The sequence below is a fragment of the Dromiciops gliroides genome, chromosome X (genome assembly GCF_019393635.1).
Source record: "Dromiciops gliroides isolate mDroGli1 chromosome X, mDroGli1.pri, whole genome shotgun sequence".
In the NCBI taxonomy this organism is placed as follows: Eukaryota; Metazoa; Chordata; class Mammalia; order Microbiotheria; family Microbiotheriidae; genus Dromiciops; species Dromiciops gliroides.
In genome coordinates, this window is record NC_057867.1 from 2,510,255 (window position 1) to 2,528,642 (window position 18,388).

The following is an 18,388-nucleotide window of genomic DNA, read 5'->3' on the forward strand; positions in this document are numbered from 1 at the left end:
CAGGGTCACACAGCTAGTAAATGTGTCAAGTGTCTGAGGCTGGATTTGAACTCAGATCCTCCTGAATCCAGGGCCAGTGCTCTATCCACTGCACCACCTAGCTGCCCCACAGTAATGCCTCTCATGAAATCCACACTTCACCTTGACGTTCAAGGACCACCACAAGCTACATCTGACTTACCTTTCTAGTCTGATTTCATTGGACTTGCCTTCTGACATTCCATACACCAATCAAACTGGTGTATTCACTTCCCCCCTGCAAGTTGCACGTGTCATCTTCTGCCAAACTGTCTCCAAGGCTTGGAGCGCCTACCCTCCTCACCTCTGCCTCTCAGCATTTTCAGATCAGTTGCTACCTCCTCCATGCAGCCTTCCTTGATTCTCCCCCTCCCTCAGCTGAAAGTATCTTCTCCCTCTTCAGAGACCCATAGAGCACCTTGCCCAGCTCTCTCCTTATCCTACACTTATCTCCGTACCTGTGTAATGTCCCCCTCACTCTCCAGAGAATGTAAACTTGAGGCTAAAGGTGCACAGTGCCTGGCTTAGAATAGATGCTCACCTACTGTATCAATAACTGAAGTCAATCACCCCATTTTGATAAAGGAGAAGGGAAGTTATTTGGTCAAAGCGATTTGAGTAGGGTCAAACAAAGGCCAAAGGGTGGCATGGGGAGTCAAGGGGAAGGGGAAGATTCAGAGGTTTCAGCCTCAGCATGGCTGCTGGCCCTTTGTGTCTCCTCCTTCTCTCTTGGCTCTTTTCCCTGGATCATTTGGGTTCTCGATTAGCCCCTTTTCACCCAGTTTGGCCAGCCAGGTCAGGCCCATCAAGTCCAGAATCAGTCAGTGAGTGCTGAAGTCAGACAGCATGCCTTGAAATCTTTAACTCTTCCACTTCCTAGTTGTGTGACCTTGGACAAGTCACCACATGTCTCTGGGCCTCATCTGTAAACTGAGGGCATTGGACTACAATTGTCTGTGAGGTCCCTGCCAACTTTCAATCTCTGTTCCTTGTGTGAACTTGGGTGAGTCACACCCCTTCTCTGGGCTTCCTCAGTTTCCTCCTCTGTAAAACAAAATGATGGAACACATGGGCTCTGGGTTCCCTTCTATCTCTTCATCTCGGATCCAAGGAACATTGGTGGTCTTTCCAATTTATAGTAGGCCTGGGAACAGGAAGGACAGCAGGTCAACTGGCATAGATTTAGGTGCCTACTGTGCTCAACACAGGAGGCCCAGAGATGAGAAATAACCCAGATACTGCCCTCAAGGAGCTCATATTCTTGGGAGGGAGATGGGAAAGGGAGGGGGACAGTAAAGAAGGAAGAACTAGGAAGGAGGGAGGGATAGAAAGAAGAAAGGAGGAGGGAAGAGAAGAGAGAGGGGAGGGAAAGGGAGAGAGAAGGAGAAAGGGGGGAGGGAGAGGGCAGAGGGGGAGACAGACAAAAAGACAGAGAAAGAAAGAAGAGGAAGGGGAGAGAGAGAGAGGAAGAGAGGGGTGGAGGAAAGGAGGCAGGGAGAGAGGAAAAGGGAGGGACGAAGACAGAGACACAAATCAGGGGAAAGGAGAAATGGTAAGAGAGCTGGCCAGGGTCCTGCCGAGGCAGAGGCAAGAGGTGGAGACAGACCGGCCCTCTGTGTAGGAGGCTGGGGTGTGGCTGTGCTCAGAGAAGGGCTAGAGGAAAGGCTGAAGGTTGGAATTAGCAGGAAGCTAAAAGGGCTTAACTGAGCTTGTTGGGCTTGGGGCTTCTGTGTGGGCTCCCTGCCACAGCTGGGGCACCATGACTTTCGGCTTCACACTGGATTTCCAGTCCGTCCTTCAGACCCTTTCGGTTCTCCACTGGATCCCCCTCTATGTGGTGTTAGGTAAGTGGGCCCGCAGGGAGAGGATGGAGGCTCACCTGCCTCACCGAGACACATCACTTGTCCACCAAAGGGCAGTGTCAGGAGCCAGAGGAGAGGGACCCCGATGGGAGACCAGGAAGCATGACCAGGAGAGCCCAGACCATCCAGATGACGATCTATTGAAGGAACTGAGGATGCTCAGTTGGGGAGAGAGAACATCTAAGGGGAACATGGCAGCTCTTCGGAAATGTCTGCTTGGATTGTTTCTGCTCAGTCTTTGGCCAGCTGTGGGAACCTGAGTTGAGGCCATGGCCATGGGAATAGGGAGAGGGGGCAGATACAGGCACTTGGAGCAGTGCAGAGTGCTGTGGTTCGAGTCAGAAGTTGTTGTTCAGTTGTTTTTCAGTGATGTCTGACTCTCTGTGACCCCGTTTGGGGTTTCTGGAGTGGTTGACTATTTCCTTCTCCAGCTCATTTGACAGATGAGGAAACTGAGGCAAACAGGGTGAAGTGACTTGCCCAGGCTCACACAGCTAGGAAGTGTCTGACTCTCCATGACCCCGTTTGGGGTTTTCTTAGCAGAGATACTAGAGTGGTTAGCCATTTCCTTCTCCAGCTCATTCAACAGATGAGGAAACTGAGGCAAACAGGGTGAAGTGACTTGCCCAGGGCCACCCAGCTAGTCAGTATCTGAGGCCAGATTTGAACTCAGGAAGATGAGTCTTCCTGACTCCAGAACTGGTGCTCTATGCATTGTAGCACCACCCAGCAGCCCTGGAATCAGAAGACTGGGGGCTGCTAGCCAACCACCCCACAGGCTTCTTTTTCTATCACCAAGGGCAGGCAAAACCCAGGATCACTAGATTCAAAGAACAGTGGATCAAAAATTGATAAAGACCTTTGGAGACTATAGAGACCAAGTGCCTCTTCCCCTTTCCCTCATCTTACAGTTGGGACCCAGAAAGAATGCAGCGGGATTCACACCACTATAGCAGCACTGTAAGGCTTACCAAAAGCATCTCTCAGTCCAATTCTGGGAGGCGGCACCCAGAAGAGAACTCAGCTCAAAGTCTTTGAGCATAATTTGAATGCTTACACATGGCTGCCCAAGGGACTTGGGAGATGATTTGGTATGGTCAGATGTTCTCCCTGTTCTCCCCAGAAGGTTGCTCCTACCTAAGCAGATTCTTCTCTTTTCCTTGCCCCAACACTCACATTGCTCCCAGAAGGGTCCACAGAGCCAGGACCCAGGAGAGGAAGAAGAGATGCCCTCCCACTTGCCAGGCCTTGCTAGGTCCCCAGGAGGTCAGTAATAGAGCCAGTCTCTGAGCTGAGAAGCTTTGGCCTTTCCTGTTGGGTGGTCTCTGGACTAGACATTAGTAATCACCCCCAGAAGCTCAGTTCATTTGTCTTCCTTCAATGAAGCCCAAACTCTGCTGTCGAATGAGCAGCTCTAGCGTCATCCTCTGCCCCATCTGGAGACATCTTTGATTCCAGGCCCCACATGTTAGAGAGGAGAGTGACTAGGCTGCTGAAGGGCTTCCAATCAAGCCATAGAAGGCTGGGAGAAGGAGCTAACCTGGAAGAACATGGCTGTCTCTGGCGTTGGAAGGGCTCCTCCCCAAGACTCCATTGAATGAGGACTCTCAGGAAAGCCATCTCATTCCCCATCGGACCCCACCCCCAGACTTCTCCAGAGGCATAGTCGGTGGGAGGGGCTTCTGTTTTGTATCTGTCTCCCTAATGCTTGTCTTTGTACATGTAGCATCAGACACACACACAGAAAGGTGCACACACATACCACACACACAGACATGTACACACACAACCACGCACATACTCACAAAGGCATGTACACAGACACACTCGCACACACATAGAGACATGGACACAGACACACTCACACATGCTCATGCTCATGCTCATGCTCACACACACACATACACACACACACATCCACGCGTGCGCGCACACATGCACACATCCACAGCAGGACATCCTGAGTCCCCAGTGATTTACACAGAAATGCTTGCTCCATTGAATGGAATCACTGAGCCCCAGAAGGCAGAACTAAAATTAGAGGGTGACATTTGCAGCTGGTCTTTGCTTACAATCAGGGCCTCAGAAGGTGGTGAGCCTCCTGTCACCAGAGGTCTTCATGCAAAGGCTTTGGAGGCCATTCTCAGAGAGGGAGGAGTCATTGTCCATCAATCATTCGATGAGAATTTAAGTGCCTACTGTGTGCTAGTCACCGTGCTGCTAATCTAGCCACTGTCCTGGTGGGAGCTCAGCAGCTCCCAGAGCTAGAGCTGAAAAGGGCCCTCGAGGATATCCATGCATTTTACAGAGGAGGAAACTGAGGCCCCGAGAGGGGAAGGAACTTGGCTGTGCTCACAGAGCCAGTAAGTTACTGATAACTGATTTTTTTTCTGGGGCAATGAGGGTTAAGTGACTTGCCCAGGGTCACACAGCTAGTAAGTGTCAAGTGTCTGAGGCCGGATTTGAACACAAGTACTCCTGAATCCAGGGCCGGTGCTCTATCCACTGTGCCACCTAGCTGCCCCGACTGCCACAACTAACCAGTAAGTTACAAAGAGGGATTTGAACCCAGGTTCTGGAAGTCTAGATCCAGCCCCCTTTGCACCCTGTTGCCCCCTGCTTGGTTTTGCAGGACATGCGAGAAGCCCCTTCTCGGGTCAAGGCTACTTTGGGCCCCCCTTCCCTGTCCATTATTCCCTTAGAGCTCTTCCCTGCAATCTAGGGCTTCCTCTCTAGAGAGGAGACAGGGCCCACTCACTGACAATTTGAGTCGGGATTTTTCTAGTCATGAAATCGGGAAAAGACCTACTCAGTCATGCTTCCATGACCATGGAGCTTCACCTCATACCCCCAGTCCAGCTCCTTGCAGAATAGGGAGCTGTAGGCTTTGAGCCACAGGGCCAGGATTCGAATCCTGGCCCTGCCGTATACTTGCTTTGGGATTTTGGTCAAGGTCCTTCCTCTTCTCTCTGGGCCTCGATTTCCAACTTTGAAAAAATGAAGAGATTGAAGTAAATGACCTCTGAGCCCCTTCCAGTGCTTAGCGCAGTGCCTGGTACATGTTTCTGAAGTTGGACTGAATTCCAGCACAGAAGTCCTGCTCCTGATTTCCCTCCTTAATGAGGGTGGTCTCAAAAAGCTGTAGTAGTGCCTTTGGCCATCCCTCACCCTTCCTCATCCTCTGCCATGTCTCGAGCACACCTTGGGTCCTCGGAGGCCAAGAGAATTGCTGCTCTTACTGAGCTCAAACTCAAATTCACCTCAGTCACAGGAAATTCATTGTTTCTGACCTTTAGAGTTCCTGAGCACTGTTCTCACCCCAACCCTGTGAATTCAGTGGGATGAGGATTTTTATCCCCATTTTGCTGGGGAGGAAACTGACATTTCCTCATAAGATCAGAGACATTAAGTGACTTGCCCAGAGTCACACAGCTAGGAAAAAATGGAGTCAGGACTCAGACTCAAATCTTGGGACTCCAAACGCAGTGATCATCCCACTGTTCTATGTCAATGAAATCGAGAGCCCTCGCCTTGAGGGAGCTTCCAATCCAACAGTGAGAATATGATGCATCCACAAATCAGAATAATACAAGGTAGAATGTGAAATCCAGGCAGAGATCTCTAGGAAAATGGAGGGAAGAATCGGAGCTACCACCCGAGTGGGGCGTTGGAACATCTGGGTTTCTTTTATGCCTCTTTTTGCCCTGTGACGCCTTTGTCTTCACAAATTCTTTTCACATTTTCATCTGGAAGAAGAAGAAGCAGGGTCTTGCATAATATGACTTAAAAGGCTGTGTATCTGTGGGTTGGAAAGCCTTGCCCAAGATTGCTGATCAGTTTACATCATCTCAGCCCACTCTTTCATGGGATAATTGATTGCCTGTGGCCGATATCCCCCAACTCTCACCTGTGGCTGCAAGACGCTGTGGCTCACACTGCAACCACACCCTGATAAAAATCATTTCAGCAAATGGGCTAAACCAGGTCGAGGGTAACTGAGAGACCTCAAAGCCATCAGTGAGTTAGGGAGATGTCTACTCCAAGCACGTGAAGACTTCCTGCAGCAGACCGGGAGGATGAGAACAATCTTTCCCAGTGGTCGTGAAGGTGGCTGAAGCAGTTGCTATGGAGCCTAGAGCTTGGTCAGACATTGGCCATGCCAATGCATCACCAATCGTCTTGACTTTGTCTTGCCATTGGACTTGGATGACTTTGGAAGAGAGTGAGGCTGACAACTCTGTGCAACTGCCTGGCTTCAGTCTTATTCAGCCATGTGTGAGGTGTCACCTTTGATAACAAAGGCTGAGCAACAGTTATTGCGTGGGGTGTTTCCAAGTGATTGTCTGACCCGTGAGCATCCGCAATATGACTGTCTGTCTTTCCTCTTTGCCTTGGGAATGGGGCCTTGTCTTTGGAAGGCTACCTTGTTTTCAGAGGCCAAGCCAGGTTTGTCAGGGCTTCCTCATAGAGATGTGTCAGCCCCCGCTACTCACAAAACCAAACTTCCTGAGGATCAGCTACTCTGGGGTGGGGGTAGGGGGTGGAGAAGAAAAGACTGAGGTGAGAAGGGGCACATGAGGGGGCAGCTAGGTGGCCCAGTGGATAAAGCACCGGCCCTGGATTCAGGAGGACCTGAGTTCAAATTCGACCTGAGACACTAGACCCTGGGCAAGTCACTTAACCCTCATTGCCCCACCAGAGAGAGAGAGAGAGAGAGAGAGAGAGAGAGAGAGAGAGATAGAAGGGGCACACGAGCTATGTGTTCAAGTGTCAGAGGAAGTCACCTGAGAGCAGATAGAAGGAATAACAATAGATGTAGCTGATGCAAAGGACCACCCAGAGAGTTTTCCCAAAGCTGCCTGGGGCAGATGCAGGGGGTGGAGGCTTTCCCTTCTATGGAGGGGGGTCCTCTAGCAGATGGACACTTTGGGATGTAGGGGTTGTTGGAGGTAGGAAGATACCTCCTGAGGACCCTTCCAGGGCCCAAAGGCTGGGATGCAGTTCCTCTATTTCCTCCTCCCTAGAGGAAGATAGTACCAAACATTTCTTTAACCACTTTCATTCTTTGGGACACTGCCTCCTTTACCTCCTCTTGGATTTGCAGGTTGTAAAGCCAAGCACCTTCTCCTAGAGCCACCTTCCAGCCCTTCTAAAGATTCTGTCTTCAGAGAGAGCCTTTCCTTCCTTTGCTCCAGAGCAACAATTTCATGTGAAACTCTCCTTGTGGGTCCTGTCAACACCTCCGCACCTCCTCTTTAATGTGTAGGCTTGGATGAATGAATACCTGGGGCCCTGAGGGGTTAAGGGACTTAGTGCCTCCGTATCTAGCCATCTCTTTACCAGATTCTCCACATTTCTCAAAACCAAGTTAGATCCCAAGGGTCTTTTCTCTTCTTTTTGAAAAATTCGATTTGATTTGATTTTCTGTTCCAAGTCCTCTCCTTTCCCCTCTCCCTACCTCACGCTTGCGATGGCAAGAAGTACAAAACTCACTGCAAGTTTGAAAGCACGAAAAACAAATTTCTGCATTAGTTGTGTTTCCCACCACCACCACCACCCCAAGAAAAAGAAAAAGAAAGGGAAAAATATGCTTCAGTGACACTCTGAGTCCACCAATTCTGTCTGGAGGTAAATGGCATGTTTCATTATGAGTCCTTTGGAATGATGGTGGGTCATCGTATTGATCAGAGTCCCTAAGTTTTCTAGCATTATCTTTACGATATTGCCATTATCATACAATTTATTTTCCCCGTTCTGCTCTCTTCGCTTTGTATCAGTTCACATACAAATTTTCCCAGCTTTTTCTGAAACCATCCCCTTCATCATTTGTTATAACACAGTAGTGTTCCATAACATTCATATACCAAAACTTCTTCAGCCATTCCCCAGTTGATGGAATATTCCCTCAGTTTCCAATTCTTTACCACCACTACAAAAAAAAAAAAGCTGCTATAAATATTTTTGTATACATGGATCGTTTTTCTCTTTTTTAGATATCTTTAGGATATAAACCTAGTAACATTATTTCTGGGTCAAAGGATATGTACAGTTTGATAGCTTTTGGAGAATAATTTGAAATTGCTTTCCAGAATGGTTGGACTAATTCACAGCTTTACCAACAGCCTTGGTGAGCTCATTTTCCCATGTTTCCCCCCACTATTTGTCATTTTCTTTTTCCATCATCTTAGCCAATGTGATAGGTGTGTGAGGTGGTAACTCAAAGTTGTTTTAATTTGCATTTTTCTAATTAGTGACTTAGAGCATTTTTATATGACTGTTGATGACTTTGATTTCTTCCTCCTAAAACGATCTATTCATATCCTTTGATAATTTATCCATTGAGGAATGGCTCTTATTCTTGTAAATTTGAGTTAGTTCCTCATACATTTTAGGAATGAGAATTTTATCAGAGAAACTTGCTGGAAAGATTTTTCCCCCCAGTTTCTTGCTCTTCTTCTAATTTTAGTTGCATTGGTTTTGTTTGTACAAAACCTTTTTATTTCGATATAATCAAAATTATCCATTTTACCTTCTGTGAACCTCTCTATTTCTTACTTGGTCATGAACTCTTACCCTATTCATAGATCTGACAGGTAATTTCTTCCATGTTCAAATGCTTTGCTTATAATCTCACCCTTTATGTCTAAATCATGTACCTATTTTGAGCTTATTTTGGTAAACAGTGTGAGATGTTGCTCTGTCTACGCTTACTTTCTGCCAGACTACTTTCTATTTTTCCTAGCAGTTTTTGTCAAATAGTGATTTTTTTTTTGTCCCCACTTTGGATTTTTTAAACTTCTGTGCTTCTGTGTTCATTTGCTTTTATATATTATGTACCTAATCTATTCCATTGATCCACCCTTCTTGGCCAGTACCAGCTTGTTTTGATGATTACTACTTTGTAATACAGTTTGAGATCTGGAACTGCTAGGCTGCCTTTCCTTCGCTTTTTTTTTCATTGATTCCCTTCATAGGCTTGACCTTTTGTTCCTCCAGATGAACTTTTTCCTAGTTCTTTTAAGTAATCAACAGTTAGCATTTATGTAGTGTTTACTATGTTCCAGGCGGGTAAGTACTTTACAATTGTTATCTCATTTGATCCTTACAACAACCCTGGGAGGGAGGTACTATTATTAACTCTATTTTACTGATGAAGAAATTGAAACAAACGAGCTTAAGTGACTTGCCCAGGGTCACACAGCAGGTAAATGTTTGAGGCCAAATTTGAACTAAGGTCTTCCTGACTGCAGGCCTAGCACCACCTAGCTGCCTAATATTTGGTAGTTTGATTGGTATGACACTAAATAAGTAAATTAATTTTGATAGTACTGTCATCGTTTATAATACTGGCTCTCCCTACCCATGAACAAGTAATATTTCTCTAATTATTTTGTGTGGAGGGTCTTTTATAATACTTACCATATGGTTCTTGTGTGTATATTGACAGGTAGACTCCTGAGTATTTTATACTATCTGCAATTATTTTGAATACAATTTCTCTTTCCTTCTCTTCCTGTTTGGTTTTTTCTGGCTTCCCAAGACTGCCCAACAGGTCTACCTCCCAATCTAATTCAAAGCTCTCATTTTGCAAAAGCAGGGAAGGGGACTTAAGTGAGAGTCTTGGACAAGATGACCTCAAAAGTCATCTAGTCCAACTGCCTCATTTGACAGAGGAAACTGCTATGCGCAGTCTGTAGTTGAAGAGGGGATTCAATTCTAAGGCCTTGGACTTTACTGTGGGTGATGGACCAACCCTTGGTACTTCCTCAGGAGCGATCCCCATCATTCTTGTGCCTGTCCTGCTATTCACTAACTACTGGATGCTGTCTGTGCTCACCTTAGGCTGGCTCATGTATGACTGGAAAACTCACAGTCGAGGTAAGTGGGAAGGGGAAGGGGAAGGGGACCCAAGAAATACCAAGAATAAAAAAGCACACTGCCCATGTGACTGAGTGGGAGACAACTCCAGAACTTCAAGGACACACCCCAGCTCCCAGGTAGAGGTAGTGGGCTGGGAAGAATACTCTGTTTGCCTCAGCTTGTGAGGCGGGCAAAGCAAAAATTGGTAGTCCTATTTTACAAAGGGGGAACTGAGGTTCAGAGAGGAGCTGAAAGGTGTGACTTCAAGATCTAGGGCTCTTTCCCACTTCCTTTCCCTGGGCCCAAGAAGGGGTGTGAGGGGAGGGAGTATGCTATGCCTCAGAAGCATCAGGATGGAAAAAGAAACCCCTGAGAAGGCCAATCTTCTATTGGGACATGGAAGGTCAGAAAGCCGTCTCCCCATCCAGAGAAAGAGAGCAGAAAGACCTAATGGGCCAGTTTCCTCTTTCTCTGCAGGCGGCAGGCGCTCAAACTGGGTGAGGAACTGGACCCTTTGGAAGTATTTCCGAGATTACTTTCCTGTTAAGGTGAGCACCCCCCCCCCCACACACACACACATAGACTCTACCTGCATATATACACATATGAATGCAAAGACACACAGAGCTGCTTCCCTCAGATCCCTTCAATTCTTGCTACTAGGCCATGGTTTTTGACTTCAGCTTTCCAGCCCCCACAGTTTACAAAGGTTTCGTAGTCAACACTTTGAGGTAGAGTCCCAAAGAAGCTTGGATGGATGGATGGATGGATGGATGGATGGATGGATGGATGGATGGATGGATGGATGGGTAGATGGATGGATAGATGGCAGCCTCTCTACACTGCAGAGGCATCAGGGAAGACATGTTTAGGGGATGGGTACTTTTCTCTGCTTACATCATCATATGATCATAGGGTTCTGAGCTGGAAGGGACCTTAGGACTCATCTAGTTCAGCTCCCTCATGTTACAGAGGAAGAAACTGAAGACAAGAGAGGGAAAGGATGTAACTCATATTCAATGGGATCCATCCATCCATCAGTAAGCATTTATTAAGCACTTACTATATGGCCAGCGACATGCTGAGTGCTAAAACAGTCCCTATTCTCAAGGAACTTGTATTCTACTGGGGGGGTGTCAAGGTTTCCATAAATAGATCCATGCAGGATCCATAGATGGGAATAGATGGAAGGTCACCTGGGAGGAGGGGGCAGCACAAGCAGCTGTTCTCAAGGCCTTTCAGGAGGAGCTCAGTTTTGATGGAAGCCAAGGATCCTAATGGGTAGAAGTGATGGCAGGTACAGGGGTACCAGTGTAAAAGCATGGAGAGGGGAGATGGGGGCACAATGAGTGTGGCCATATGGCTAGACCACAGAGCCTGTAGAAGGTAGTAAAGTATATGGAGCCTAGAAGGAACTGCTGGCAGGGCCCAGGTTGAAAAGGGCTTTCAATACCCAAGTGAGGATTTTCCATCAAATCCTGGAGTTTATAGGAAGCCAGGGGAGTTATCTGAGTAGGGACATGGCATTGTCAGATGTACACATTAGGAAATCCCCTTTGACAATTGAGTGTGCGATGGATTAGAATAGGCAGAGACCTGGGGCTGAAGCAGAGAGACCACTTTAAGGGTAGAAGGGGTGGGGCCTGGTCTAGGACAACAGCTTGGTGAATGTAGAGAAGCAGACAGATGGGACAAAGAAATGCTAAGATTGGGGAACTGACCAGCTCTGTGGGGCACATGGGAGTGAGGAACCTTGGACGACCCGAGGCTGAGGACATGAAGCTGCCCAAGAGAAAGACAGCTTTGTCTTCTCCCTGACCCCCAGCCAGGCCCTTCTTGACTTCCTGCCCTTCTCTCTCTCCCAGCAGCTGGTGAAGACTTGTGAGCTCTCCCCGAGTCACAACTACATCATTGCTGTCCACCCCCATGGGATCCTCTCCTATGGGGTCTTTTGCAACTTTGGCACAGATTCCACTGGCTTTTCGCAGCTTTTTCCTGGGATCACCCCCTCTCTTGCCACCTTGGAAGGGATTTTCTGGATCCCACTTGTCCGGGAGTATGTGATGGCAAAAGGTGAGTGAGTGAGTCTGGGACTTCCCTGACCGCACCCCTGTCCATCAGAGCAGCTAGAACAATCTAGCTCAGCCCTTGTCTTAGAGACAAAGGAATAGGGGTAGGAGGGAGACTTTCCCACCAGAGAGAAAACAAGGGCCATGGGGGGATGGATGGGGTGGCAAATGTCCCTACTCCCTCCTGTACCGATAGCATCAATCAGCCCAGGGGAGAAGGTCTAGGTCCTTGGAGCTAGGCTAGCTGGGTGTACTGGCACCCTGGGGTGCTTTCCTGCTCCTCCTTGGAGGCAGCATGGTTCAGGTGCACAGATCTCCTGGAGTGCCTGGGACCTAGGAATAGGTCTCTGTGGTCTATGGTCACTGGTGAAACCAGCAGATAAGAAGGCCAAGTTGGGAGGTGGCAGTGGGGCAAGAAGGAGCGACTACGCATGAGCTTTCTGTTGGGTGTCACTTACAGTCTAGCCAGGCTGTGGCCCGTGGCCAGGCTCAGGCCTGCCAGCAGTGACGTTGGAATCTCTCCCTTGCTTACACTGGGGCCCTGGACCACACTGTCCTCTTAGTTCCCTGGCCTCTCCTTCTTTCTCTGTGTTAGTACTGAATTGTCCTTGAAGAAAAGGAGGTCAGGGCCTGAGTGACGGCACCTTTGGACAGGCCAATACTTGCTATGCCTTATTCAAGACTGGCCTGCCCCCAATATCACCCAGCAGGCCTGGGCTGGTTCAGAAAGGGCTCTGGCTCCTAGGCTGAAGGGAGCAGGCCTGTCCCCCAGGACCTGGGGCAGGAGGAAGGACTTACATCAAGAGTGGTGGTGTGGGGCAGCTAGGTGGCGCAGTGGATAAAGCACCGGCCCTGGAGTCAGGAGTACCTGAGTTCAAATCCGGCCTCAGACACTTAACACTTACTAGCTGTGTGACCCTGGGCAAGTCACTTAACCCCAATTGCCTCACTAAGAAAAAAAAAAAAAGAGTGGTGGTGTGGGGCAGCTAGGTGGCACAGTGGATAAAGCACTGGCCCTGGATTCAGGAGGACCTGAGTTCAAATCTGACCTCAAACACTTGACACTTGCTAGCTGTGTGACCCTGGGCAAGTCACTTAACCCCAACTGCCTCACAAAAAAAAAACAACAGAAAAAAAAGAAACAGTGGTGGTGTGGAATTGGGAACTCAGAGGCAGTATGAGCTAAGGATCCATCAGTGTTGCCTCCACCTTTGAGGGGGGTCTCTGCTGGATCCTCCCCCCAACCCTGCCCCATAACCCACTTACTGAATGGGAACTGGCCAAGGTTATGGAGGCAGAGAGGGCCTAGTTGGGAAAAGAAATAAGGGGTGGAGAACTGGAGAAGGAGGGGAACAGGTTCAGGGAGCATGCTTTCCCTATGTACCAGGTCTCCCAGTTCTACCGTGTACCCTTACTTCCTTAGGCATATGCCCAGTGAGTCACTCCGCCATGAAGTACTTGCTAACAGAGATGGGCTCAGGCAATGCTGTGGTGGTGGTGGTGGGGGGAGCAGCTGAAGCCCTCCTGAGCCACCCTGGAAGTAACAACATCATCCTGAAAAATCGCAAAGGCTTCGTGCGGCTGGCCTTCCACACAGGGTGGGTCCCTAGTCCCGGACTACCAGTTTCCCCAAGAGCTCCCTAGAATCAATCACCTTTAGCATAGATGGGTCGTTCAGACTGGGTTGAGAGCCAGGGTCCCTGTAGCAGCTATCCAGAGAGGCAGCCAGTTGTTGGCCATGAGGAAGCTGTGGTGGGCAAGTTCCCAGGCAAACATGTTAATTGGACCATAGAGAGTTGGAAGGGACTCTCCAGATCATCTTATTGATGAAGAAGATGATGTAACTAACCAAGGCCCCAGCACATGTAAGAATAACCCAGCTCACCTCACATACCACATGTAAGTAGATGAGGGTGAGATTGTTCTGTTGACCAAACCCAGGGCTCCCAAATGTCTGCTCACCTTTGTAAGAGAGGCCAGCTGCCAGGTTCAAGGCTCTCCAACAGGAGTGCCATTGAAGGTTGCAGAAAAATGAGGGACAGAGTGGAGGAGAAACTGGAAGCCCAGAGAGGTCAGGACATTTGCCAAGCGTTTCCTCTTTGCCAAGAAAAACATCACCAGTTTAGCACACACTAAGGCTCTTTCCCTCTGAAATCAGGTCTCTTAGGCAACATTTGCTCCTCTGCCCCAGGTGGTCTAGGGGCACCTTCCTTAGGTGAGAGGAGAACAGAGACCCAGGTCCCTGGGCAGTGGCCTGGTAACCCTTGCACACAGTGGGCATTTGAAAAATGTTTGTTGAATTTCACTGAATTGACCTGTTGCCACTGGAAACCTGCCCCTGTATCTCTAACTTGTGAATCACTTGCCAAATGCTGGTTAGTATTCCAGCTCTCTAGCCACATTGACTGATGTGGAGGCAGAGATAACCGTCTTCTCTCCTTTTCCTATGGGAGAGTGGGATGTGCCCCAAATGGGCAGATGGGCCATAATCTTGACACAGTCACATAAAATCGTGGATGAGAGTATTCACAGAAATATGTCTGTTATCATCTGTGTATCTAGAGAGTGGGGTTGTGAGTCAGGAAGATCCAAGGTCAGGCTCACCTTCCCAACACATACTGGCTGTGTAATCCTGAGTGCCCTAACACCAAAAGACGCCAATCTGCATGTGTATGTGTAATGTGCATGTCTGCCATGTGTATGTATAATGTATATGTATACACTGAAGGTAGATGGAGCAATTATTATCCTCTTTTTTACAGATGAGGAAACTGAGGGACAAGGCATTCACAGAGCTATTAAGTGGTAGAACTAGGAGCTGTACCCAGGGCTTCTGGCTTCAGATCCAACTAAATCAGAACTGCATACACATTCAGATTCACACACACACACACACACATGCATATCAAAAGTTCTGTTTTGGGGGGGCAGCTAGGTGGTGCAGTGGATAAAGCAGTGGCCCCGGATTCAGGAGGACCTGAGTTCAAATCTGCCCTCAGACACTTGACACTCGCTGCACCCTGGGCAAGTCACTTACCCCCCTCCCACCCTGCCCCCCCCCAAAAAAAAGTTCTGTTTTTTTAAGCACTGATTGGATAACTACTAGGTACAGCATTCTGGGCTCCTTGCTTCAGGGAATAGAAATGAATGAGAACATCTTGGCCCCATAGTCAGAAGTCACAAAGCCTGCTCCCTCCTGGAATGACAGAGCAATTGGTAAATCACATGTTCCTGAGGGGAAAAGAACTCACTTGAGCCCTTATGATGATGATTCCCCTTGTCATGCCCCAGATATAGTAAAGGAGAGACACTGGGGGAGGGAGGAGGTCTTTAAAGGAAGTGAGAGCCATGGCTTGGCAGAAAGAAAGGGAAGTCCGAGGTCCTGGCCACTTTTGTGTGTGTGACCTTGAGCCAGTCTCTTCCCCTCTTTGAGCCTCCAGGGTACGTTCCAGCTCTCTATCCCTGATTACAGATGGGGCAGTGAGAATTTGCACTTTGTCCTAGAAGGGGCATGTGCTCCTGGGCCTGGGATCAGGGGAATAGGGGCTAGGGAGGAAGGGCTTGAATGCTTGGGGTCCTGTTTGGCAAACGGTTGGGTGCTTCGTTGGAGGAGTTTCCATCGTGGGCTCACGCAGCCACCCACACTCACCAGCATCCTCTCGCTAGGGCGTCCCTGGTCCCTTGCTATTCCTTCGGAGAAAATGACGCTCACAAACAAGAGGTCTTCCCTGAGAGCACCTGGCTGGGGTTTTTCCAGAACTCTTTCCAGAGGATAGCCAAGTGCATCCTGGGCCTCAACTTCTGTACGTTCCATGGTCGGGGCCTCACCAGGGACTCCTGGGGCTTTTTGCCTTTCAATGTTCCCATCACTGCTGTTGGTGAGTTTTCTTCCAGCCCCTCAGGGCTTGACTCAGCACCCCCCCACACTCCCCATTCTGTCCCCTGGCTCAAATGAGTCTGCCCAGGGCCCCTCCCTTCCTTCTCCTCCCCACCCCCTTCTTGGGCTTGTGACCCTTCTGGGCAGCTCTTTGGGGCTGAGGAACAGTGGCTTCAGCAGGAGCCTAACACTTGCTTTGCTTGGCTCTTTTTCCAACTTCCTGAGCAGTTGGGGAGCCCCTACCGATCCCCAAGATTGAGAACCCGAGCAAGGAGATGGTGGACAAATACCACACCCTGTACATCAAGGCCCTGCGGAAGCTGTTTGATGAGCACAAGGCCCGATATGGGATCTCAGAGACCCAGGAGCTGGAGATCTTGTGACGGGCCCTGGAAATCCCTGGGGGTCCAGGCAGCAGCACAAGGAAGGATCCCTGGAAGGCAGGTCTCTAGGAAGCTGAGCTGGCGGCCAGGTCACAGGAGCCTGGAAAGGTCCCTCTAGGGCAAAGGAAGCGCTCAAAAGGTGCCCCCCCCAAAATACACACACACACTCATTCACTCCACTTTCCATGGCCCCTCTCAAGGCACCAGCCCACAGCACAGAGGCTGAGTGTGGAGCACCTGCTGTCCTTGGCCTTTCTTCTCCTTTCTAAGACCCATTGTTTCCCACCCATACCAGGAGTTCAGGGGCTCACTCGAGTTTCCTCCTCTCACCAGGCAGGACCATCCAGGCCACCCCACACTGGCTCTAGTCAAAGCTACAGATATTTCTTGCCCCCTCATTATGTGTAACAGACACTGCTGAGCACTGTGAGTCCATAGATGACAAGATGACAAGTGGCACCAGCTCCTACCCTCAAAGAGCTGACTGTCTGATGGGGTGGGCCGGGCAGCTTTCTGAAGAAAAGGGCCCTGGCAATGAGCCTTGAAGGAAGAGGATATCACCAGCAGATGGCACTCAAGTGAGAGGGAGGCCTGACTCCGATTGTCAGAGCTCCACAGTGGCTCACGTCACTGCTGGCTGGCACCCTGGTTCTCTCAGTAACTTGAGCCACATCCTCTCAGAGCTAGAAGGGAGCGCAGAGGTTGAGTGAGTCCAACCCACACTGCGCCAGGACTCCCTTCTGTCAGACTGTCCGTAGCTAGCAATATTTGTGCAAGGCCCTTCCTAGAGGGTCGTCCTGAATCTTCCCATCTGTCCCACCAGCTCGGAAGGCCAGCATCTAACTCCCCCAGATTTCACAGAGGCAAAGTCAGCAGTGGGAGAGGATGAAGTCTGTCTCTTTCAATGTCTATGTCAGGATAGAAAAGTCAGGGGAGAATGGAAGGGCAGCAGGGAGACAGGAAGTGTCAGGCCTGAGGAAAGGCCAGGAGCTAAGTAAGCAAATGGGTGATTGGAGGAGCCAAGAGAAGCCCTACCCACCAAGGCCCCATTGGAACATCCCAGGGAAAAGGGGCTTCACAGGGTCTTGGAACTGAAAGGGACTTCAGAGGTCCCAAGATCTGAGATCTAGGGACCAACTAGTCCAACCTAGTCTTTTGACAGATAAGGAAACTGAGTCCCGTGGAGACTAAATGACCTGTTCAAGGTCACACAGATACTAAATGTTGGGAGGATGGGGATTTGAATCCAGGGTCCTCTCACTCCAGAGCCAGTGCTTTTCCCACCATCTCTACCTCTCTGTCTCCATCCACACTGGAATCCCTTCCATAGCACTCCCAGAAATGGGAGACAGCCCTTTGAAAGACTCCAGTCACAGAGAACTCACTAGCTCCCTAGACAGCCCTTTGCACTTTGGGACAGCTTTGGTTGAGTTGTTGGGAAGTTTGTCCTGCCATGCAGCCTCACCTCTGCCACTCCCTCCACGCCCACCATTGCTGTTCCTGGCTCCACCTTTGGGGCCAAACAGCACCAGCCTAATTCCCTTCCATGTGACATCCCCTGTGAGTCTTCTCTAGGTTGAACACACCCATTTCCTTCAAGAAACCCTCAGATGCCATCATTTCCAAACGCACGTCCGCCCTCACCCCCAGCATCTCCATCACTCTTTTCCAGCTATTTCAATGTCTTTCCTAAAATGTGGTGCCCCAGGCTGCTCCATGTGAGTGTGGCAGTCTGACCAGGGCAGAGGACAGCAGGGCAACCACATCCCTAGGGCTACACACGAGGCCCCCTTCTCTTAATGCAGCCTGAGATGCCACTAACCCATCTGGCCTCCACATCACACAGGTGACCCACATGGCTCTTGCAATCTCCCAGAGCACACAAACTCTACACCTCCCCACTCCTCCACCATCATTTTCACATAGTTGTCTAGCCAGATGCCTCCCCTCTCCTGCACTGGTCTAGGCAACTCACTAACTCCAAGCATAAATCCAAGATTTAACATTGATCCCTATGGAGCATCATCTGATTCCATCCAGCCCCATTACTCTAATCTGGCCAGATCTTTGGGGATCCTGATATTGTCATTCATTGTGTTAGCTGTCCCTCCCTGGTTGGTGTCACCTGCAAATGAGAAAAATGTGCCATCTTTGCCTTTATACAAGTCATTGATAAAAAATATTGAGCATCTCAGGTTCCTGGGGCATTCCACTGAACATTTTCATTCCAAGTTGCTATCAATCCAGTGATGACCACTTTGGGGTCCTATAATTCAGCCAACTTTTTTCTTTTTCTTTCTCTTAATAGTATTTTTCAAT

The 18,388-nt window shown here is 49.2% G+C and overlaps 1 protein-coding gene across 1 annotated transcript; it reads left to right on the plus strand.

The window, feature by feature from the left end:
* The first annotated feature begins 1,777 nt into the window (after positions 1 to 1,777).
* Positions 1,778 to 16,069, plus strand: DGAT2L6 (diacylglycerol O-acyltransferase 2 like 6). The gene is made up of 7 exons (XM_043974758.1): positions 1,778 to 1,862; positions 9,651 to 9,758; positions 10,218 to 10,288; positions 11,609 to 11,813; positions 13,233 to 13,407; positions 15,476 to 15,687; positions 15,915 to 16,069. The coding sequence occupies exons 1-7, from the start codon at positions 1,778 to 1,780 to the stop codon at positions 16,067 to 16,069; spliced, it is 1,011 nt and encodes a 336-aa protein (XP_043830693.1).
* The last annotated feature ends 2,319 nt before the right edge of the window (positions 16,070 to 18,388 follow it).

What these genes read in the sequence shown, in the direction of transcription:
- DGAT2L6 (XM_043974758.1), top strand. Translation starts at nt 1,778, where the DNA reads ATGACTTTCGGCTTCACACTGGATTTCCAGTCCGTCCTTCAGACCCTT. An exon ending in GAGATTACTTTCCTGTTAAG is followed by an intron (nt 10,289 to 11,608) that starts GTGAGCACCCCC and finishes CTCTCCCAGCAG; the next exon opens with CTGGTGAAGACTTGTGAGCT. An exon ending in CGGCTGGCCTTCCACACAGG is followed by an intron (nt 13,408 to 15,475) that starts GTGGGTCCCTAG and finishes TCCTCTCGCTAG; the next exon opens with GGCGTCCCTGGTCCCTTGCT.